General features: G+C 41.0%; 1 protein-coding gene across 9 annotated transcripts in view; it reads left to right on the forward strand.

The window, feature by feature from the left end:
* The window catches only part of plekha7b (pleckstrin homology domain containing, family A member 7b), a 180,938-nt gene that overhangs the window by 34,549 nt on the left and 123,714 nt on the right, over nucleotides 1-22,675 (forward strand). The window contains exon 1 of one of the 9 annotated variants that reach the window (XM_017700667.2): nucleotides 3,607-3,735. The exons of the other annotated variants lie outside the window; for them this stretch is intronic. Coding sequence (XP_017556156.1) covers nucleotides 3,665-3,735 — 71 coding nt within the window. The 5' untranslated portion in view covers nucleotides 3,607-3,664. Of the gene's footprint in view, nucleotides 1-3,606; nucleotides 3,736-22,675 lie in introns of those variants that run through there. 9 annotated transcript variants of the gene reach the window in all.

Raw genomic sequence — 22,675 nt, forward strand, 5'->3', positions numbered from 1 at the left:
ACCTTTAAATTAGTGTGTCTCTTTGCCTGCAGCACAGATAGAGGGGAAATGACCACCTAGCCCAAGGTCCTCCTGGGCTCCAGTACTGCAATGGCTGAATAGGGTGGCTGGCAATGTACTGCATGATTTTAATAGCTCAGTCAGGGGAATGCTAAACGGCTAACTGTATGAATGATTGAGAGCCTTTCACTCTAGATGATTCCATTCTTCTCTTTATTTAATCATCTACTCACCGCCAGTCCATGTTAGGTGTGCGGCTTTGCATGCAGGCTAATGCTTTAGTCCCAGTGACATAATTGGTACTTGGTGAGCAAATATGTGCACTCAAATAAGATTTATAGTGCTAAAGCTACAGTTTTCCTATGTGTGTGTTGCGTGTGTGTGTGTCTGTGTGGGTGTGGCTGCCGTGTCAAGAACAGCTCATTTTTCAGGACCTGACAAGATAAAATGTACAGCTCAGAAACATTTGGTTTTGATTACTGAGGTAAGATTACACGTTTGAAAGTTAGTTTAGAAAAATGCTGTTAGTGTGTGTTGTGATGGTCTGAGTGGATCAGACACGGCAGTGCTGCTGGAGTTTTTAAACACTGTGTCCACTCACTGTCCACTCTATTGGACACTCCTACCATGTCGGTCCACCTTGTAGATGTAAAGTCAGAGTTGATAGGTCATCTGCTGCTGCACAGTTTTTGTTGGTCATCATCTAGTCCTTCATCAGTGGTCACAAGACGCTGCCCACAGGACGCTGTTGGCTGGATATTTTCAGTTGGGTTACTATTCTCAGTTCAGCAGTGACACTGAGGTGTTTAAAAAAACTCCAGCAGCACTGCTGTGTCTGATCTACTCAGACCAGCACAATGCACACTAACACACCACCACCACGTCAGTGTTACTGCAGTGTTGAGAATGACCCACCACCCAAATAGAACCTGCTTTATGAGGGTCCATGGGGGTCCTGACCACTGAAGAACAGGGTAAAAGGAGGCTAACAAAGTATCAGAGAAACAGATGTACTACAGTCTGTAACTGTAGAACTACAAAGTGCACCAATATAGTAAGTGGCGCTGATAAAATGGACAATGAGCGTAGAAACGAGGTGGTCAGAATGTTATACCTGATCGGTTTGTAGCGCATATGGGACATTATATATTACTCAACATCCTGACTACGTATGAAAAACAAACCTGTGTGTGAAGGTACGAGGGGATTTGGGCTGAAAGGCTTGAGTAGAGCAGAGATAGCTTTGGACCCCCTCTGGAGGAGCTTGTGGCTCTGGACTCTTCTTCATCTGCACCCCCGGTATTCATTAGCTGATAGCAGGCATTTGCGGTCGCCTGTAATCAGTCTCTCTGAGCTGGAGTGCTGCCAGACGCCGGCTGCTGCCGTTTCAATAGGTGGAAGGGCTTTCTCTCTCTTTCTCTCTCTCTCTTACTTTCCCTCTCTATGTTCTCCATCTATTTACTATCTTTCTTTCTCTTTCTTTATCTCCATTTTTATTCTGTCTGTCTTTCTCCTGCCTCCACTTTCTCCCCATTTTGCCAACTTCTACTTGGTATAAATTTATTCCCTTATTGTCCTCCCTTTCTCCTCCTCCTTGGACTGTTTCTTTTCTCTTTATTCTTTATCCACTCTGCCCTGTATGGTTGTCATGATTACCTGATTAATGTTGATTATTAATTCACTTAATTATTAAGTGAATAAAAACTAATTCTCAATAAATTGGGAATGATTAGTTGACAGTTTACTTGATTGTGCAAATGTGGACCACATAGTTTTTTACCACATCGAATTTTTACATTTAAAAAAAAAAAAAAAAAAAAAAAAATCAAATTTTTCTAGCTTTGAAATCTTTTAAAGGCTATGCATAGTTTGGTACTGTTCAGTCAAGTTTTAATTTATTTTTATTGTTTGGCTTTTTTTTTTTAATCTGATTACTCATTTCACCATCATATTAATTGGTAGGTTTCTCAGTTACTAGTATAACTGATCAGAAGCGGAATCAGAATCCTTTATTGATCCCAGTGGGAAATTGCAATAGTTATAGTTGCAACCATTTATGATGTATGAATGTTGACGTCCAGTCCAGGCCTATTTTAATGCCTCGAGTGTTGAGTAAAACACTATTCACTTTTGATTGTTTGTCATTTTTTTTCTCTATGAAATTGCAAATATTGACTGATACTCAGCGTTTTGGCTCTTGATCAGATTGAATAACAAAGGAGCTGGACTGGGACAAACTTAATTGCCAGAATATTTCAAAATATATATTGAATATAGTCTGGTGCAAAAGTCAGAGACCATTTCATTTCCAGTCAAAACGTGGTTGTTGTTCATGTAATATTTCTGAGGAGATTCCAAAGCTGCAATTAAAATATTATAGTAAAAGTTATATATATTATAAGCATCAAATGAGCAAATGTCACTCACCACTGCCCTCTAAAGATGTTATTAACAAATATAATATAGTGAAGATAGAGAGAACTTGTACTCCTAACAACTGCAAGACCACCAAATCACCACGTTTGAGAGAGGAGAAAATCAAGCCACACTCATACTACAAATCTGAACAAATCCACATTCTGTCCATCTGTTCTGTTCATCCAGTGGTGTGGGTCAGAAAAAATGTAGCTGTCAAGAAGCTGTTACTAAGAAAAGGAAACGGACAGAATAGAAGAAACTTAACTCAAACAAAGAAGCTGGTTTTGTTTTTCGAACAATGAACTGACCACCCCAGAGTCCACTGTGACTGTGATAATAAATATTTAACATCTAGTATAAGGCAGTCCAAATTTGTACATCTGAGTTATTGTGCACAATTATTGTTATTACACATGTGAATAGTACTGTTTGCTATTGAGTTTTGCACAGATGAACCACACTTTGTGAATCACACACTGAGGGAGGAGTTATAGAGTTTGATGCCCACAGGTAAGAATGAGCTCCTATGGCGCTCTGTGGTGCATTTCAGTAAAATGAGTCTCCTGAAGAGAACGGAAGCTGTGATAAAGGCAGAGGGTGGATGCATTAATACTGCTGCTATATTTAGATACTATATTTAGTTTCTGTAAAGTTTACTCTTAAGCACTAAGTAGCCCTTGAGGCTTCTGTGCATAATTTTTTTCCTGACGCTGAAAACAGGAAATGAAATAAATAAAGCATTATCTCTGATTTTGCACGGTACTTTATATCCTACAATAAATATGAGTCATTTAACATGGGCTCTCTTGTTACAGACTCATCTCACTTCAAAAGCATGGAGCTTCAAGTGCACCAAAAGTAGAGTGCCTTACGTCATCAGGCTTGTGACGAAAATGCTCGAGAAGGCGCAGAGAGCCAGAGCAGAGCTTAGAGCTCCTCTGCGGTCTGTGTGTGTATGTGTATCTCTTACATCACTCACAGTGCCTCAGGCTGAGCTGGTTCCCCTATCAGGGCAGTGAGTGTGTGGTATGTGTGTGTGATGGTATCTCTGGGCAGAGCATGTTAGGCGTGTGTTTAAATTTTTGTATGTTTTACCAGCCGCTCCTCCTCTTCCTCCTCCTCCTCCCTCCCTCTGCGTGAGTGGGAGAGGCCGAGGAGCGGGAAGAGTGTTTAAATGAAACTGCAGCCGCAGCACCGGCAGCTCTGCTCCGCTCCTGACTCACAGACACACACACCTGCAGCGAGCATGTGGAACCATCAGGGCTACTCGGAGTACGCCGTCTACCCGGGTCAGTCCGTCTGCACCATGGCGTATGGGTGTGTACCTTCTTCCTGGGTTGGTTTTGTATCTGTGTGTGTGCTTAGCAACTGATTTGGCTTCTTTTGACCTGCTTTGACCCGCATTGGTGCTGCACAATGTCTCGAAAGTTTGATGCGGTTTCAGTAATACAGTGCAGTAAACAGTTCAGTGTTCTTGCTTCAAATGCTTTAGCTAGCCCTACTTTGATGTCTCTTTTGCCTTTAGGCAAAATTTATGCATGCTTTTGCACTCGTAGGGCCGGTTTTCCAGGACATGAATAAAGCCTAGTCTGGGGCTAAACTGCAGTGATGTGGAATTCCCTTTGGAATTTCTTTTTAGTTTAGGCTAAGGCTTAATGTGGGGCTCAACAGCATCGAAATCATACAGATGCAGAATTAATTGTCCTATAAATGATGTTTTGCATCCAGAAACATTGAGCATGGGGTATAAGGTGTAACCTATTTCATTTTGGGTTTGATGAATGTTAGGTTGTCCCTCATTGCTAGTTTTCCCTTTAGAGCCATGTTACGTTATTTTGTTAATTGATTTATCTGAATTTATCATTGGTTGATTAATTCATTTGAAATGTACCCTATCAGTTACAAAGAGGTTGAAGAGTGATTTGACACTTTTTTTTATCAGTATCGAAGTCAGTATTCTGGTATCGTGACAACCTTAAACTGGAGAGAGATTCATCAGTAAGATTAAGTGACCCTTATTAGTCCCACAATAGGGAAATTTCACCTCCGCATTTAACTCATCCGTACAGTGAAACACCACATACATACTAGTGAGCGGTGGGCAGCCCTATCCGCAGTGCCCAGGGAGCAGTTGGGGGTTAGGTGTCTTGCTCAAGGGCACTTCAGTCATGGACTGTTGGCTCAGAGGATCGAACCGGCAACCTTCCGGTCACAGGGCTGATCCCCTAACCTCCAGCCCATGACTACCCCCAAGTAGTGAGAGATTTGGCTGTTGACCTGTTTGTTATTGTCCATGACTTAAACTGCAGGTATATTGTTCAGCTATCAATATGAAGGATTACTATACATTAACTACTAAAAATTAAGGAAGTAAATACAATAAAACTAGTAAAGCATGTGTTTGAGAGTGAAGCGCTTAAACTGGCTTACTTACAGCTACGTGTGTGCTTTGACTGTTGCTGCTGAAGCATTTGATTCAGTGCTTTGATTGCTAAGCTTCCTCAGGGAAGCCGGCTTATGGTTATTAATGGTGAACATAGCAGCATGCTATCTGCTCTGGTAATCTGACTGGTAATGGAGTATCGTTACGGGGAAGGTTAGATGAACGATCTGTGTGTGCTCTGAGGCTCTGTTTGGTCTGCGCTGGTTAGGATTATTGATACAGTCATATGGGGCTGGACTCGGGACAGGCCCTCAGCTATTGGATGAGCTGAGTTCAGAAATTCTTCCTTCTGCTCTCATGTAACAGTGCAGAACAGGTTTTCTGTGGGGTCAAGTTTCACATAGCCTAGATTCTGGATATAATTATGTAATCCTCACACACTGAGCTATTTTTACACCCTGGAAGAGTTGGTAGTGTTTTTTCATTTTATATTTATTTTTGCTGTTTAATTAATTACATAGTTACATAATAAATAATATCTGCCATTATTTTATCAAGTGCTGAGTCGGCATCTCTTGGCTTCACTTGATATTGTTTCTTTCGATATTGAATAATGACAAGGCCTTTCACAGTTATGAAATACTGCCACATAAATAATTGCAATTAACAATTTAATTAGTCTTTTTTGTTCAATGTATGCAGCTATTAAAGTGCAGGCCTAAACTGGTCAGTTTGGATTATTAGCCATTTTGCTTTCTTGTTGTTGATGCTGAGGATGTTTTGAGACCTTGTACAGTCTGGAATCTTTGGGCTTTTCAGGACCGAAGGACCAAAATTTGGTCAGACCAGAGAGATGGTCTTGGTCCAGATCAAAATGAACCTTTTCTGGATGACTTTCAAACTAATTATAGGAAGTTGAGGCAGGCTAGCTAACATCAGCTAGAGTAGCTGGCCTGGTTAATGATATGGTTGTGCTGTATCTTCTCATCTACATCCTCAGCAATGCGCTCACGTTCAGGCACTCATGTTGTGGAGTAGCAAAGTATAACATAACATACTTGCAAGTACCAGCAAAACCATCATGCTTCACTGATTTTTCTCAAATTTCCCTTAATAAATCAGAATCAGGGGCCATATTACAAAATATCTCTTATCTTCTTGTCTTAATTTAAGATCTGACAGGTCAAGATAAGATTTTTCACAAATCCATATTACAGAAGCAAATCTGATCAATTTAAGAATTTTATCCTACAGCATCTTTTCTTATCTCAACTTAGGAAATCTTAACTTACTCGATTGAAGTTGACAATTAACTGTCGTGTCTGTTACCTAGAAACGACCATACGCGTAGAGCTGAAACGTAAACATGCAATCAGGTTAGTTAGCCAGACAGCTAACGTTAGATGAAAATGTAAAAACGGTCAAATAAAAACTGAGAGTTAAGAATACTGTGTTAGTGCCCCCTGCTGTTTACCAGAAAGTTGCCATCTCCAGTTTCAGTCTCCATTTCCCAAACGCTTTAGCCGAGCGTGTTAACAAACAGATAGATGTTCAGCTCTGTCTCTGTTCCATCATCTCTAATATTTTAATTGGGTTAAATTGGGATGGGTTTTCTTCAACAATAACACATCGTAGGTGTCATGTGAGTCCATGTGTTCATGTTTTGGTTTAGCCCATGTGCATTTTTGTTTTGGTTTAGTCCAGCCCCTTGTTTTGTAACTCCTCCCCTGATTGTCCCCACCTGTTTTCCACCTGTCCTTCATTATCCATGTTGTATTTAAGCTCTGTGATTGCACGTTGTGTTTGCTGGTCTTTGTATCGGTCTCTGTTTGATGTTATGGTCTATGTTTGATGTTTGCTTTGTCTGTGTAGTTAGTCTATTCTGGTTTATGTCATGTCTGTACCACGTTCTGTACGTATTGGCTCTTTGACCCTGGACTGTTATGACCCTGATTTCAGTGTAGATAAATGTAACGTCATTATACCACTTATAGTGAACTGTGCTGCCTGTCACTGCATAAAACAATAAAAACAGACGATTAAAACAGAAGTTAAGATGCTCTGGGGTTTATCTTAAAGTTAAGAAATTATTTAGGTTATTTAACTTAATATGTTTATGTAATACAGTTTTCTTCTCTAGACATAAGATTATAGACCTAAGAACCATTGTTCTTTAATGACTTCCGAAGTTGCCTTGACAACAAAGCAGATAAGGTATGAAGAATATGAATATGATTTTCTGAAGAATATGAAGAATGATTTTCTGTAATACAGCCCCAGAATTTTTATTCATATCAAATGTTCCCAAGTTTAGACAGAAGTTCTCTACTTAAAGAAGTAGAATTTTGCAAAAGGTACACTATATTGCCAATAGTATTCGGTCACCTGCCTTCACACGCATAGCAACATCCCATTCTTAATCCATAGGGTTTATTATGATGTCGGCCCACCCTTTGCAGCTATAACAGCTTCAACTCTTCTGTGAAGGCTTTCCACAAGGGTTAGGAGTGTTTATGGGAATTTTCTGACCATTCTTCCAGAAGCGCATTTGTGAGGTCAGACACTGATGTTGGACGAGAAGGCCTGGCTCACAGTCTCCGCTCTCACTCATCCCAAAAGTGCTCTGTTGGGTTGAGGTCAGGACTCTGTGCTGGCCAGTCAAGTTCTTCCACACCAAACTCGCTCATCCATGTCTTTATGGACCTTACTTTGTGCACTGGTGCGCAGTCATGTTGGAACAGGAAGGGGCCGTCCCCAAGTTGTTCCCACAAAGTTGGGAGCATGAAATTGTCCAAAATCTCTTGGTACTGAAGCATTAAGAGTTCCTTTCACTGGAACTAGGTGGCCAAGCCCAACTCCTGAAAAACGACCCCACACCATAATCCCCCTCTACCAAACTTTCCACATGGCACAATGCAGTCAGAGAAGCGTGATTGTTCACTCCAGAGAACACCACTGCTCTAGAATCAAGTGGCACTTTACACCACTGCATTTCACTCCTTTGCATTGCCCTTGGTGATGTAATTCTTGGATGCAGCTGCTCAGCCATGGAAACCCATTCCATGAAGCTCTCTGCGCTGTTCTTCAGCTAATCTGAAGGACACATGAAGTTTGGGGGTACGTAGTGATGGACTTGGGGTTGTTGACCTTTGTGCACTATGCATCTGATTATCCGCTGACCCCACTCATTTTACGTAGCCAACCGCTTCATGGCTGAGTTGCTGTCATTCTAAATTGCTTCCACTTTGTTATAATCCCACTGACAGTTGACTGCGGAATATTTAGTAGTGAGGAAATTTCACGAATGAACTTGTTGTTTCACGGTACCACGCTGGAATTCACTGAACTCCTGAGAGCGACCGGTTCTTTCACTAATGTTTGTAGAAGTAGTCTGCAGGCCTAGTGCTTGGTTTTATACACCTGTGGCCATGGAAGTGATTGGAACACCTGAATTCATTGATTTGGATGGGTGACTGAATACTTTTGGAAATATAGTGTATATCTAAGTTAATATTCAACCTATACATTATAACTGTAGTGCTCAGTGTTCTGTTCGACTAAAGTGGCTTTAGCAGTGCTTATAGTGGCTGTTGCTCACTGAGATGTACTGAGTATCAAGTCAGGCTGGACAATGGGTGAAACGGGACAACACTCTATTACCCATTCTCCCTCAGTGGCTGTGCCTGTCATCTGTCTGCCACCGCTTCCTGCTTGTGGTCCAGTTGACAGGCCTATGCCTATCTGAGAGTGACCTGTGATGGGGACACTGTCAGCAAAATCTCCACAGCTCCAGGCCCACTCCACATCCATAAGCCTCAGTGAAGTTGCAGGAACATGGGGCTGATTCTTCCCAGGATTAATGTGTTATTTGAGGCAGCTGTACACCGAAAATTGAAAAGGAAAATGGAGTCAGGAAAAGAGAACCAGATTGTGTGTGTTTTGAACACTGTCATGGAATGGGACATGCTTCCTAGAACTCTGGAATTCCAGGAAATGGACTGAACTTCTGGAATGTCTGAATGCTACCTTTGCGGAGGGCACAGGGAGAGCACCACGGGTGAACAGAAAGCAGGCCATTTGGTTTCCTCTGTAGAATTTGTAGGAGGAGACGGAATGTCGTTCTATTCAGAAACACTTTACAGCCTTTGTTGTTGTCTTTTATATGCTTGTCAGTGTCCACACACCTGAACACGGCCAGTATTGTTTGACTGAATAGTTCTTTCCACTTCATTTAAGGTATTAAAGTTGGACTTGATTTAGTGGCAGACGTTTATTAACTCTGTAGGGGAGAGTGGGTACAAACTGAGATGGAGTAAGTTGTAACAGGTTTTTGTAGCTAAGCAGATTCATGTTAACTGCTATTGGTCTTTTTCTCCTTTTCCCCATATTAAAGTGATCTGCAGATTTTCACAGCGGTCAGACAGATGTTTCCCAATATTCACACTAAACATGTTTTTTATAAAAGTCATTTTTCATCATAAATTGTTTTATTTTTTTCTCATCATTCCTGGCCAGTTAGTTGCTAACATAATCATAAAGGATGATTTCCAAACAAAGCAATGAACATGCCATTGCTGATCACCGACAAACAAAACAGCTGTTTATTTCATCTTTAAGCAGGACTGTATGGGGTTTTTCTTATTACAGTGATATTTGTAAACATCCAGCAGATTTTTAGCAGCTCACTCATTCTGAACGAGGCAATATGCTGACTTTATAAACTGTAACACTAATTGTCAAAGACATGTTCCTGTGTGAGGTGACTAAATAATCTGCTACAGATGGCAGCTTTTCTGACAAGCCAGCAAGCTCTGAATGTGGATGCTTTGTGTGTTATTTAAGCAGTAGAACACAGAGGGGAGTATGTCATTAAAGCAATAACACATGACCTCAAGTGTTCACTTTTATACAACAGTTAAAAAATAATAATACATAATACAATATAATAATAGTTCCTTCACCAAATTATAGTTCCTTAATGAGCAGCTTGTTGCTACGTCAGAGTAGCGAGCTCCGCCCACTTGCTGCACAGCTGGCAGTTCATTCTACAGCACCACACAGACCGATTGACAGTTTAGGAATTTAGTGTCGTCTCATTTTCAGAGTCTGACCAAATCGGCTGTCGGTCAAATGTGATCTTAAAAGTGTCCGTTTTCTGTTTGTGGCAAAGTAAGAAGTAAAAACATTCAAATGTCTTGAGCGTCTCCTACAGCTGTTGAAGTCGTTGCTTAGCAACGGCGTCTCAGCAGAGTGATTAATGTTTGTGAAAAACCTGTGTCGTTATGGCAAAATAATGGTGCAGTTAGAACACCTCTCAACCAATCAGCTCGCGCGGCTGGAACTCTATTATATAAAATCATGTAATAGTTATAAAGTAGTGAAGCTTCTTAGTTAAACTGCTACACAGATACAGACTTGTACTTTCACTACAGTGTGTTGCTGCACTCAGCTACTCTCTGTGTCTAAATCTGTAGATTTACATTTCAGTTTCTTTATCCACTGTGACCTGCTCACCACTCCTGCCAGGCAATAACAGAAACATGAGAGCATATAATAACTCCAGTCTTCTATTCATATTTATGTTATTTATTTGGGAAATGCACTTAAAATGTAATTTATCACAATGTATGCAAATTTTGTCGATTTAATTTAATGTGGGCTGTTTTTATTTAGATTTTATAAATGTTAAATAATACAAAAAATATCTGGACAGAAATCTAGCAACTACACTGCTCAGGCATAACATTATAACCTCCTCCATGTTTCTGCGCTCATTGTCCATTTAATCAGCTCCACTTACTATATAGGAGCACTTTGTAGTTCTACCGTTACAGACTGTAGTCCATCTGTTTCTCTGATATTTTGGTAGACCATTTTACCCTCTAGGGTCAGGACCCCGTGGACCCTCACAGAGCAGGTTCTTTTTGGGTTGTGGGTCATTCTCAGCATTGCAGTAACACTCATGTGGTGTGTCACGTGTTAGTGTGTGTTGTGCTGGTCTCAGTGGATCAGACACAGCAGTGCTGCTGGAGTTTTTAAACACTGTGCCCACTCACTGTGCACTCTGTTATACACTCCTAACTTATCGGTTCACCTTGTAGATGTAAATTCAGAAACGACAGCTCATCTGCTGCTGCACAGTTTGTGTTGGTCGTCCTCTAATCCTTCACAGAACGCTGCCCACAGGATTCTGTCGGTTGGATATTTTTTGTTGGACTATTCTCAGTCCAACAGTGACACTAAGTGTTTAAAAACTCTAGCAGCACAGCTGTGTCTGACCAGCACAACATACACCAACACACCATCACCACATCAGTGTTACTGCAGTGCTGAGTGATCCACCACCCAAATAGTACCTGCTCTGTGAGGTGGAGGTGGTCATAATGTTATGCCTGATCTGTGTAAATGCATGATCAAAAAATGGGGCACCAAGTTGCTTAATGTTTAATCTTAATCTTAATTATTATAATAACCATCAGCTCTAATTGCATTTCGGTCAGTTTTACTCATGTGTTGCTGAAAATCCAATGTTATTAATATACGTACTGTAGCTTGGTATTTAGTGGTGTGTCAGAAAGCATGATACCAATTTTGAGTTTAAAACCGTAATTCATGCATCATCTCACAAATTCTTCTGCACATGAAACGCTATCATACGTGTGAGCCTGCATACTGAACGTGCTCATGCCGCAGCAGCAAGCTTGTGGGCTGACTTTGACAGTGACTGTGGGCTGCTAGCTAATGATGCGTAGGCTGGGTTAAGGGGGGGTATTAGTTAAGGTCCATGTGGAGAAGGGGGGGGATTTCGTTTAGGCCTAGAAGAGCAAGAGAAGTGGGGGGAGAGCATGCTGATCCGGGTGGGCGGTCTCTCCTGTTTAGCTGATCCCGCTCTGTCTCAAAGAGCTGACTCAGTTGGAGAGAGAGGAGGTGGGGAGTGTGTTTCCGCATGCGTATGCACACTCATAAAAATCGGTGTGTGTTTCCAGCCAGGGTCTCTGAGGACTGAATGAGAGTACACAGGAAAACATCATTGCATTGGACTGTACAGACAAAATGTTCCATCCTAAAATCTAGAGTGACGTCTGCTTACTGGTCGGTCAGTGGGATTCTCAGAAGAGAGCACTATTTGCTCTGCTCTGTTGGCAGTAAATAACTGTTTTTATTTACTGTTAAACACATTACACCCACAACCCATGTACAATTGGGTTTTTGCCCAATTGTCACTGGACTTGCATATATGACTATCCAGTACAAATGTATTGGTATAAATACATGCAGCGACTATTCCATGTTCCATTTAGAGACAATTTTTACACTGTGCTTTTATTTTGTACCACTAACATTACCTGAAAAACAAACAACTAGTGCAAAATCTTCATACACTGCATTACAGTGTTTAAATAATTAGTCTAGACCAGAGGTCACTAATGGGTGGACTGCGGTCTGAATCTGGATCCAGACGCTGTCCTACGTGGTCCTGGACCTACAACCAATAAACTATGGAGAATTATATAATTTTGATGGGGTGGTCCTGTTCTAATGGGCATAACTTTTTGGCCTTTATGGTAGCTTTAGTGGCTCACAGACCAATAGGATGTGTTGTAAATATCACACGTGAGGCTACTCAGCCAATCAAATCTGTGCATTATGATGAGCACTGAGACTCAAGTGAGTGATGGACACACAAGTCGGAAAAGAAAGTGCATCAGAGGTCATTTTTTCTAACTGGACCTTATTGGGGTTTAATTAAAGGTCCCTGCTCTAGATGATGATTCTACTGTCTTAAAAACTTACAAGACATTTAGCTTACTTCACATGTTATTCTGCATAGTTGTCAGAATCTTAATGTGGTCTGGAGAGGGGAAGTGCTGTGCTCACTAGTTGATCCCAGATTCCACCTATGAGCACAGCCGTTGGTTCATGAGCTAATGAATGCTGTCATTTTATTGGCTCCCTATCAAAACATTAATTAGGGCGTGTGTCATGTAAATTTGGTACAGAGTACTTTGTATGTCTTCAAAAGTGGTCAAATCTGTGCTCTTTTTTTATGCAACTTTGATAAATAAGGCTGTTTTCTTGTAGTTTACATTTGTGTAAAAAAAAAGTGAATGAAAAGTCAGATGAACCTTTAAGGTAACCTATAACCCTTCTGATGTAATTTGCAAGTACTTGTTGCCTTTACATTGTGTGTAAATTGTGTAATGAATTGACCAAAAGAAATGGCCCAAAATTACTTGGACAAAAAGTCTGTTTCCATTGACTCCCATTAAAAGTAAAGTGTCTTTTTTCCTTCTCCTATAAAGTTAGCATTTTGGAGATACAAAGTTATGTCCCGACAGCAGCGATATGCACATCAGTTAGGTAAACTCTATATAATTAGTTTTTTTAGTTTCTATCACACAGTCCCACCAGGCATCTTCTCCTCTCAGGCTGCCAGTTATGGACAGATGTGGAGTCACTGGGGTTTAAAATTCTCCTAATGTTGGGGCAAATGAGACAGTTGTACCACTTGGGAACCCTTCAAGTTACTCGTATGACTGTGTCCACCAAAGTTTAATACAATGTATAGAAGATATTTATAAATATACACAGATTTGTACATGTAAATGCACCACTGAGGTTCATACGGTGCTTTTCTGACAGTTTTAGGCCGTTTTCTGTGATACAGCATTTGTAATGACAACTTTCTGGCAGCAAAACACAAATCACAAAAGGAGAAAGGGCTGCACTTTTGCAGAGGCAGAAGAGGCAGTTAAGAAGTGTTTTCCAACAGATGTAGTCCACCTACCCTGCGTAGTTGACTGAGTACTCCGTCATTGGCTGGTGATGTGAGTCAGGTGCAGGGAAAGCACAGAACTGTGGTGTAAGTGGACTATCGTAGGTTTACTGGCTGGCTTTGTCCACGCAGCAGTGCGGTGGATGTACACCTTAGTGGTGTTGGCGTGAGGTGACAGCAGGACAAATGCTGACCACTGTAACTGGATTGGGCATGTTGCACTGTGGGACTTTGGGCAGAAACGGATTGTCAACAGATCCTGCTTTAGTCCCTTCTTGACTTTGGCTCCACTGACATGCCTGAAAAAAGAGGGATTATCCAGTGATACAATGTTGAGGCTCATAACCTAATTCAGACCTGCACTGCGAGCAGAGCAAAGTCAGTCACTGGGGCTTAATGTTATCATGTGTGTCCTGGGCTGTGTAGGAGAGGGATGTGGCTACTAGAATTTATGGTTGTCCAAGTTAATTTTAGTAGCCTATTTGTTTACTTGATCAGGTATTTTAAAAGGCATCTATAGTTTGGAATAAATAATGAAAGAAATTTTCTGGTATCTTGAATTTTTTTATGTTTTTAACTATGTGCACTCATCTACAGAGAATGACTTTAGTTATTGTATTAGTGAAATTATAAAATTGGAGCGATAGATTGAAACATCATAAACAATAAGATGACAAATTTGTGCAATGTTAGTTCTGTGAGTTGTTATTCTCTTGGTCAGCTGGGATCTTACATCAAATACCTCTAAAACACAGATAAACAATGTATTATTATGGACAGTTTAGGGGATAGCAGTGGGTCAGCTTATGGATGGTGTAGGGGATTGTGGATAGTTTGGGGAATAATGGTAGATCGGCATGCTGTGGATGATTTAGGGGATAGCAATAGGTTATCTTATGGATGGTGTAGGGGATAGTGATAAATCGGTTTGTTGTGGATAGTTTGGGGAATAACAGTGGATCAGCATGCTGTGGAAGGTTTAGTAGTGGGTCAGCTTATGGATTGTGTAGGGGATGGTGGTAGGTCAGTTTGTTGTCGATAGTTTGGGGAATAATGTTGGATTGGCATGCTGTGGATGGTTTAGGGGGATATCAGTGGGTCAGTGCATGGATGTTGTAGGGCATAGCAGCGGGTCAGCGCATGGATGGTGTAAGGTGTAGCAGTGGGTCAGCTTATGGATGGTGTAGGGGACAGTGGTAGGTCGTTTTGTTGTAGATAGTTTGAGGCATAACGGTGGATCGGCATGCTGTGGATGGTGTAGGGGATAGCAGTGGGTCAGCTTATGGATGGTGTAGGGGATAGTGGTAGGTCAGTTTGTTGTAGATAATTTGAGGTATAACGGTGGATTGGCATGCTGTGGATGTAGGCCTGTCACGATAACAAAATTTTCAGAACGATATATTGTCCCAGAAATTATTGCAATAAACAATAATATTGTCATTTTAAAGTGCCATTATAGAATATTTTCTTGCTTCTGGGCTCCTCAAAGGAGACAATGTGCCACAATAATAATATAGTAGCATAATAATACAATTACACCATTTTAACTTGAAATGAACTTTTTTATTATTAAGAACAGACATTTGGCTTCCAATATGAAAATATTTTAATATCCCAAATAAATAAAACAAATAAAATACAACCACACTTGGGCTCTGTGGATTCTGAGAAAATTGCACAAAATATTAAACAGACCTTTATAACAAAATAAAGAGAGAGAGCAGCACTGCGTGACTTTCTGAAATCTAACATAGTTGCGGTTTATTCTCATGTAAACAAATTTGCGTGGAAACCCAATGGGCAATTATAGACATCGGCAAAAATGATCACGTTTAAAAAAATTGTCGTATGATAAGTCGATAATATAATTATCGCGACAGGCCTATGTGGATGGTTTAGGGGACAGCAGTGGGTCAGCTTATGGATGGTGTTGTGGATAGTTTGGGGGATAATGGTTGGGCAGGATTGTAGTGGATGGTTTGGAGGATGACAGTGAGTCTGCTTTTTGTGGATGGTGTAGGGGATAGTGGTAGGTCGGTATGTTGTGGATAGTTTGGGGAATAATGATTGGGCAGGACTGTAGCAGATGGTTTGGAGCATAATGGTGGGTCTGCTTTTTGTGGATGGTTTGGGGGATAGTGGTGGGCTAGCTAGTGGATAATTTGGGTGATGGTGATGGATCAGTAAGTTGTGGTTAATTTGGGGGACAGTGATGGGTCAGCTTCTTGTGGAAAGTGTGGGGGATAGTGATGAGTCGGCATTTGTGAATGATTTGGAGATGGCAGTGTTTTGTTATTGTAGATAGTTTGGATGTTAGTGGTTTTGGCATTGTGGATGGTCTGGAAGATTGTGGTGGGTCGACTAGGGAATAGTTTGGTCAATTAGTCAATATGTTATGCTTAGTCTGAAGATGGTGGGTTGCTGTGTTGTAAATGGTTTGAGGGGTAATGGTGGGTCAGCATGTGGATGGCTTGAGGGAAATCAGTGAGTCAGCATATGAATGGTTTGGGGAAAAGAGGTGGGTCAGCTTGTGTAAGATCCATCCATCCATCCATTTTCTAAGCCGCTTCTCCGTCAGGGTCGCGGGGGGGTGCTGGAGCCTATCCCAGCAGTCTTCGGGCGGAAGGCAGGATACACCCTGGATGGGTCGGCTTTTTGTGGATGATTCGGGGTATATCAATGGGTCGGTGTGTTGTGGATGGCTTGGGGGTTAGTGGTGGGTCACTTTGTTGTGGATGATGTTGAGGTTAGTGATGGGTCGGCTTGTTGCCATTGGTTTGTGGATAATGGTGGGTCAGTGTGTTGTGGATTGTTTTGGGGATAATGGTGCATTGATGTAGATGGTTTGAAGGTTAGCAGTGGGTTGGCTTATAGTGGATGGTTTGGGTCATAGCAGTAGGTCAGTGCGTTATTGATGATGATATTGATGTGATACTGTTGATGGTTTAGGTGATGGCTGTGGGTCCATTTGTGGATGGTTTGGGGCATAGCAATGGGTTACCTTGTTGCGAATGGCTTAAAGAATAGTGGTGGGTTAGTGTGTTGTGGCTGGCTTAGGGGATAGTGGTGGGTTAGCTAGGTCAGCTTATTATGGAGGGAGGGGGTAGTAGTAGGTTGGCTTGTTGTGAATAGATTGGGGGATAATGGTGTCAGATCAAAGTGGGTTATTTAAGATATAGCGGGGTCATTTTGTTGTGGATGGTTTAGATGGTAGGTGGGGCAGCATGTCAGCAGATGGTTTGGGGTTAGAGGGTGTTTAGTTTGTTGTGGATGTTTTAGGGCAGTGTTTCTTAGTTCTACTCTTGCAGTCCCACAAGCTTCACCTGAGTTGCAAGTTTTAAAACAGACTTTGTATTAAGACCTATACTGTACATGGCAGTGGTCCTCCAGGTTTGAGAACCACTGGTGTATCGGATAGAGGTGGGGCTGGGTTGTTGTGGATGGATTAGGGTATCGTGGTAGGTTCAAAATGTTCGATGCTTTAGGGGATAGTGGTGGGTCTAGGCTATTGTGGATGGTTTGGGAAATTGTAGTGGGTCAATGTCGTGGAGGCTTTGGGGAAAGCAGTGGGGCTGGCTTGTTGTGGATGATTCGGGGAATAAGCAGTGACATCTCTGACAAACACCGGCGCCCTGCCGACATGAGCTATGCATCTGACAGCAGCAGCCCGAGTGAGGAGACGTGCAATGCCTTTCACCATTTTCTCTCTCTCTGTCTGTCTTACTCACTTTGGTCTTCTTCTTCTTCTTATCCTTATTTTGCTCTCATTTTTCCTCCCTTGCTCATTCTTATCCACTCCCAGGAGAGAACAGCACCTGCTAGGCCTGCTAAACAGAGCCTGTTTCTATTCTCCATCTCACCCCTGGCCCTCCACAGCATACTCATGTCATTAAACAGAGCTGAATGAGGGAAGAGCCTGGAGCCTTCATTGCACTCTTAAGCACTTTGTGTATGCAGGTTCACATGGATAGACAGTAGCCCTGCACATTTATTGATGGCGTGTGTCATTAGACTCTGTAGTTCATCTAGGTCCTATGCTTTTTCACATCTAAACTAATGAGAAATTGGGATAAGACAGCATCCCTGTTAATAATACGAGCATTCAATATTAAATATGTTTGTAGATAATCAGCTGCACAGTGCTCACTTACTGCATTAGTAATCCAGTGAACGTAAGACATGCTACTCTTACAGTTACTTTAAAAGCCTTAGTAAAGTCACTTTATTTTTGGTATGTGACACATGACAATTGTGTCATCTTGTGCCACCTTTTTATAATTAAATTTAAATTGAAATGAAAAATGAAATGAAATTATTTGTCAACTTTAAAACACACTTTATATTTTGCATGCACTAAGTTGGTTAAGTGCAGTGGTGGATGAAGTACACAAACCATGTACTTGAGTTAAAGTAGACACACCCAAGGTAAAATATGACTCCAGTAAAAGCAGAAGTTCCTCCCTTTAGACCTCCACTTGAGTAAAAGTACTAAATTATTTGCCTTCAAATGTACTTACGTATCGAATGTAAAAGTACTAAAAGATTAATTATGGCTCTAATGTCATTTTTATAACAAGACTGGCTTCATGAACTCATTTTAGGTGAAAATCCTCCAGTGTCTCTCTTGGTAAACCAGTCTTTTAATAGAATGTCATTAATTAGTGACGCTGATGTCTATTAAAATGATCATAAGTACAAAACACTGAAGGTAAACAGTTTCCATCAGGTAGAACCGAGTGGCTCTGAAATCACTTTTTACAAACAAGCAAAGTTTCAGTTCAAGATTTATTTACAACTTAGTTCCAAGTTTAATAAAAACTGGCTTTAAACTCAGGTTGCCCTTAAAGGAACAACAGATTTCTCAAAATGTAGTGGAGGAAAAAGTAAGATATTTGTCTTCGATGTAGTGGAATGAAAGTAAAAAGTTGCCCAAAATGGAAAAACTTCAGTACAGAGTACTTAAGTACAGTAGCCAATTACATTTGCTTAGTTACTGTCCACCACTGATTAAGTGGTTATAATGATGTACGACTCCGGTTTCTCTGGAGTTGACTCCAACTTATGCCGCTGGAGTCGATTACAGCTGACTAATGTTTCAGGACATTCTGACCTAATGAATCTCAGGAAAATTAATTACTGTAGTCACAATTCTTTGAAAAAGTTTTTAAACCTGAAGCAGATTGATGTTATCTTGTTCCTCTTTTTGTAAGGCTGATGTGAGATTTTGTATTTTCCAGCTTTTTATTTGACTTTTCCATTCCACCTTAAATGCTGCACCATGCAGTTAATTTAATGGTTCACCGGTGCTGAATATAACTGGAGCACCATTTAAAGTGTAATGGAAAAATTCAAAAAGAAACTGGCAAGTAAAAATTCAGCTGTAGCTTCATCCACTTTTCCACCATTATCTGTGAAAAATTATTAATCATGAAGAAAATAGAGTGCAGAGCAGTGCTGGACATATCAAAAACACTTTGGTGGCAAGAGTTTATGCTCACAGTGACTGGTGAGCAGCGGTAGCATGGAAGCCTGGTAATTAAACAAACTCATGCTGCTCAGCAGGCTTCCGTGAAAATGTCCTCAAGCTACTTTTGATGAAAAACATGACGTTCTCAGAGTCGAAAAGTCAACAAGCATTTGAGATTTTGGCCAAGATTTCAGCCCAGACTACCAGACATGTTGGAGTTGAAGAATCGATTCTTTTGGAATCAAATCCCCATCACTAGTTGGTTGTACCATACAAAAGCTGAATAAAAAATTAAATGTACTGTTGATAAATATTTTTTGTGTTAAATAAATGTGTTACCTTTTCAGTCTAATAATTGCTAATGAAGTGGACCATCTCTTGAATTTGCTTGACTCTCTCTCTCAGATTTGAGTCTTTATCCTCTAAACCTGTGTCAATGGAGCAGCAGTTTGCCAAAATTCGACTCATCACAGTTTTGAATGCTGGCATCATTTATCTATTTGAGCTAACTGTTATCTGCACTGCTAGAATAAGTCAAATGTTTAAGTTAACTATGTTAATGTAGGCAACCCTGCGATGGACTGGCGACCTGTCCAGGGTGTATCCTAATAGGCTCCAGCATCCACCCCCCAACCCCCCCGACCCTGACGGCTTAGAAAATGGATGGATGGATGGATGTTAATGTAGGCAGTTCTGTCCACCCATAAGGAATAAATCATTTAAAAAAACTCATTCTTGCATGCAGAGGGTATTAAATACTTTAAATTCCCAGGCTTCTACATCCTGTGGCTTCAGTAATTATGTGGAAAACATAGTAAAGTACCTGAATAAGAAATGGAAACCTGACCTTGCTGGGAGACTTTGGGTATTTAAGGTGTTTACCGCAGTTGAAATTACAAGTGGCTGTTGGTCTGTTTTCATTTACCACCTTGAAATATACCACCTTACGGATATTCAACTTTTGAAGGTGTATCTTACTGCTGTAAATTATGCATAATGTCAGTCTGTCACATCTATCACAGTGGCATAAAGAAAAAATAACATGAATAAAATTTGATCAGACTTAACTGATGATAGGGATGCATTGATACCATTTCTTTCAGACTGACTAGAAGCATGTTTTTAGTGCTTTCCAATACAAAGACGTACTGAGTAACTTGGAATTCAGTAGTAAATTCTATATAGTATGTTCTGTTCGTGTAAATGAGTGCATTGGACCTTAACAGTTAAATTGTTGAAATCTAGTTGATTTTTAAGCCCTGCGATGGACTGGCCTGTCCAGGGTGTATTCTGCCTTCCGCCCGAAGACTGCTGGGATAGGCTCCAGTACCCCCCCGCGACCCTGACTGAGAAGCAGCTTGGAAAATGGATGGATGGATAGTTGATTTTAAGTGAAATATGTTAACTAGCTATGTTACAGTAACTATCTTTGGCTAAGTAGAGTTGCTTGTGCTCCTGGCATACGCACTGGACCCACATTGCATAAGATGATTGGGTCATGTGCCCGTTCCCTGGGCAAAGATTGCCAATTGAATACATTCCAATTACAGATTCAGACGGGGGGTGTTTTCTCACTCTGTTCAACAATCTGATGGAATATCTTCATTTACATGCTCACTACAAGTAATCCGATGAAAAATGACACACATAGGTTAACGTTACCATGACAGCAAGCATCATCTGAAGTCCAGTCAGAGTGAGATGAGCAGCAGTGAGCAGTGCTTGTGTTTTTAACTGCTTTAATATGACGTCAGATTCAGGAAAACGTTCTTCACATGTCCTTATTAAAGAATGCCGAGAGGAAGAGTCATGTTCTGAGACACATAAGCTGGACGTCCGTCCCACCACTGTCTTTTAAAGATCAGAGCATAAACTTCGTCTCCTCTGCAGACCAGTTTCTGCTCTGCCGTGTCGAATGGTATAAACTATAAACATATGACATGATGCACATGTCAGAACATACTTACATGTTCTGACTGGAAGTGTAATCAGATACAGGCATTTACACAGATATTATTCTTTTATTGAATGGATTATTTACAGGATTACCCACCTTGTTCAATGAGATAGAAATTGTATTCTGAATGGCATCAATCAGACTAGACTATTCCGATTCGGCTATTAGTCGGATTATTAATGGATTATTTGGCTGCATGTAAACATGGCTTCTGACAGCTGTAAGAGCCAGCATGAAAGCAGGGCCCCAAACTCTGAGCCCAGACTAAGCCCCACGGAGAACAAATGGTAGGGACTCCATCACCGGCCATACCAAAGCCGGCATGTCAGGGAAGGCTATGTCTGCTATTTTCTTATTCTACATGTGTCTTATCCGTGTTAAGGAAGTGGTTGTGGTTGTGTTTATGTATGTTTAAAAACAGACTATTATCACACAGCGTGTAGCTGGTGAGAATATGCCAACGTGGAATATTTAAAGTGACCACAGTGCCACTTCGCTTTGTGAACAAACCCTCCCTCACTGCCAGCTTGATTCGGTTGTTTATTAGTGCAGCAGTGCTCACTAGACCTATGTAATATAGTATCAGATGGTATCCGAAGTTGGTATCAGTGCATTTTTATGAGTATGAGTCTGAGTAGAGGAGCATGGTATCAGTCTGATACCCGATAACAGTTCTGGTATTGATCCATCCCTAGCTAATACTATTAAAATAGGCCTTAATCAGCACTGATGCTGATCCTTCTATATCAGGCTGTAAGATCTCTAGTTATTAAGCTACACTTTGCTCAGATATATGTAGGGCACAGCTCTAATGATCAACAGTGGTGGGTGCTTCCTCAGGGCCACCAGCTCATTTCGAGATTGCTTCCAGTTCAGAATGGAGTTCTGCACCCTAGAGAACCGAAATGAGCATATTGATTATTTTAATTGACTTGTTAGTGCTGGTTCTAGTTGCTTGTAATTATTTATAGTTCAGAACAAAATAACTCAGAACTACAGAAAAGCCTGTCCTTTGCCGTCAGCTTAGTTTTCTCATGCAAGCTGCTGAGTTTTGAATCATCAAGCGAGGCTATATGCTCTCCACAAATGTTTGCAGACATGAGGGTATTTTCCTGGATCTTAGTGAAGTGGGGTGGGGTAGAGCTGCCTCTGTGACGTCCATCAGGACTAATGATTCATGTCATGATTTTGGCTGTAGATTTAGGGGATCAGAGATGAGGCGGATAATCCAGATGTGAACATAAGCAATTACTATGTGTGTGCGTTTGACGAAAGATGCCCCTTCAGAGTGGATTCTCGTAAAGGCACATAGATCACTTTTACCACCCAGTCAGTAGGTTGCGTTTATGAAGGTAGAGGTGTTTTTTATGATTTTATGATTCACTGTTGTTAAGAGCAGGCAGAGAGGATTGGAAAATGCCAAGCATCTGCATAGAAAATGTCGGCTGCTCTTGCATTAGCCTCACCTCTACAGCTTACAGGTAGGACACAGCTTTTGCTGGCATAAATCTGGCCTGATTCATTATTTGTGAAGACGGGGCTGGTGCATTTGCATTTAAAGAACTTCGGTGCTGGGTGGGCTGGATGTGAGTTGCTGTCTCAGAGCATTCAAATTCTGTTTAATGATCTGTGACAGACAGAACAGGCAGAGAACAAAGGCCTGTTGTTACAGAT

This window comes from Pygocentrus nattereri, chromosome 15 (genome assembly GCF_015220715.1).
Source record: "Pygocentrus nattereri isolate fPygNat1 chromosome 15, fPygNat1.pri, whole genome shotgun sequence".
In the NCBI taxonomy this organism is placed as follows: Eukaryota; Metazoa; Chordata; class Actinopteri; order Characiformes; family Serrasalmidae; genus Pygocentrus; species Pygocentrus nattereri.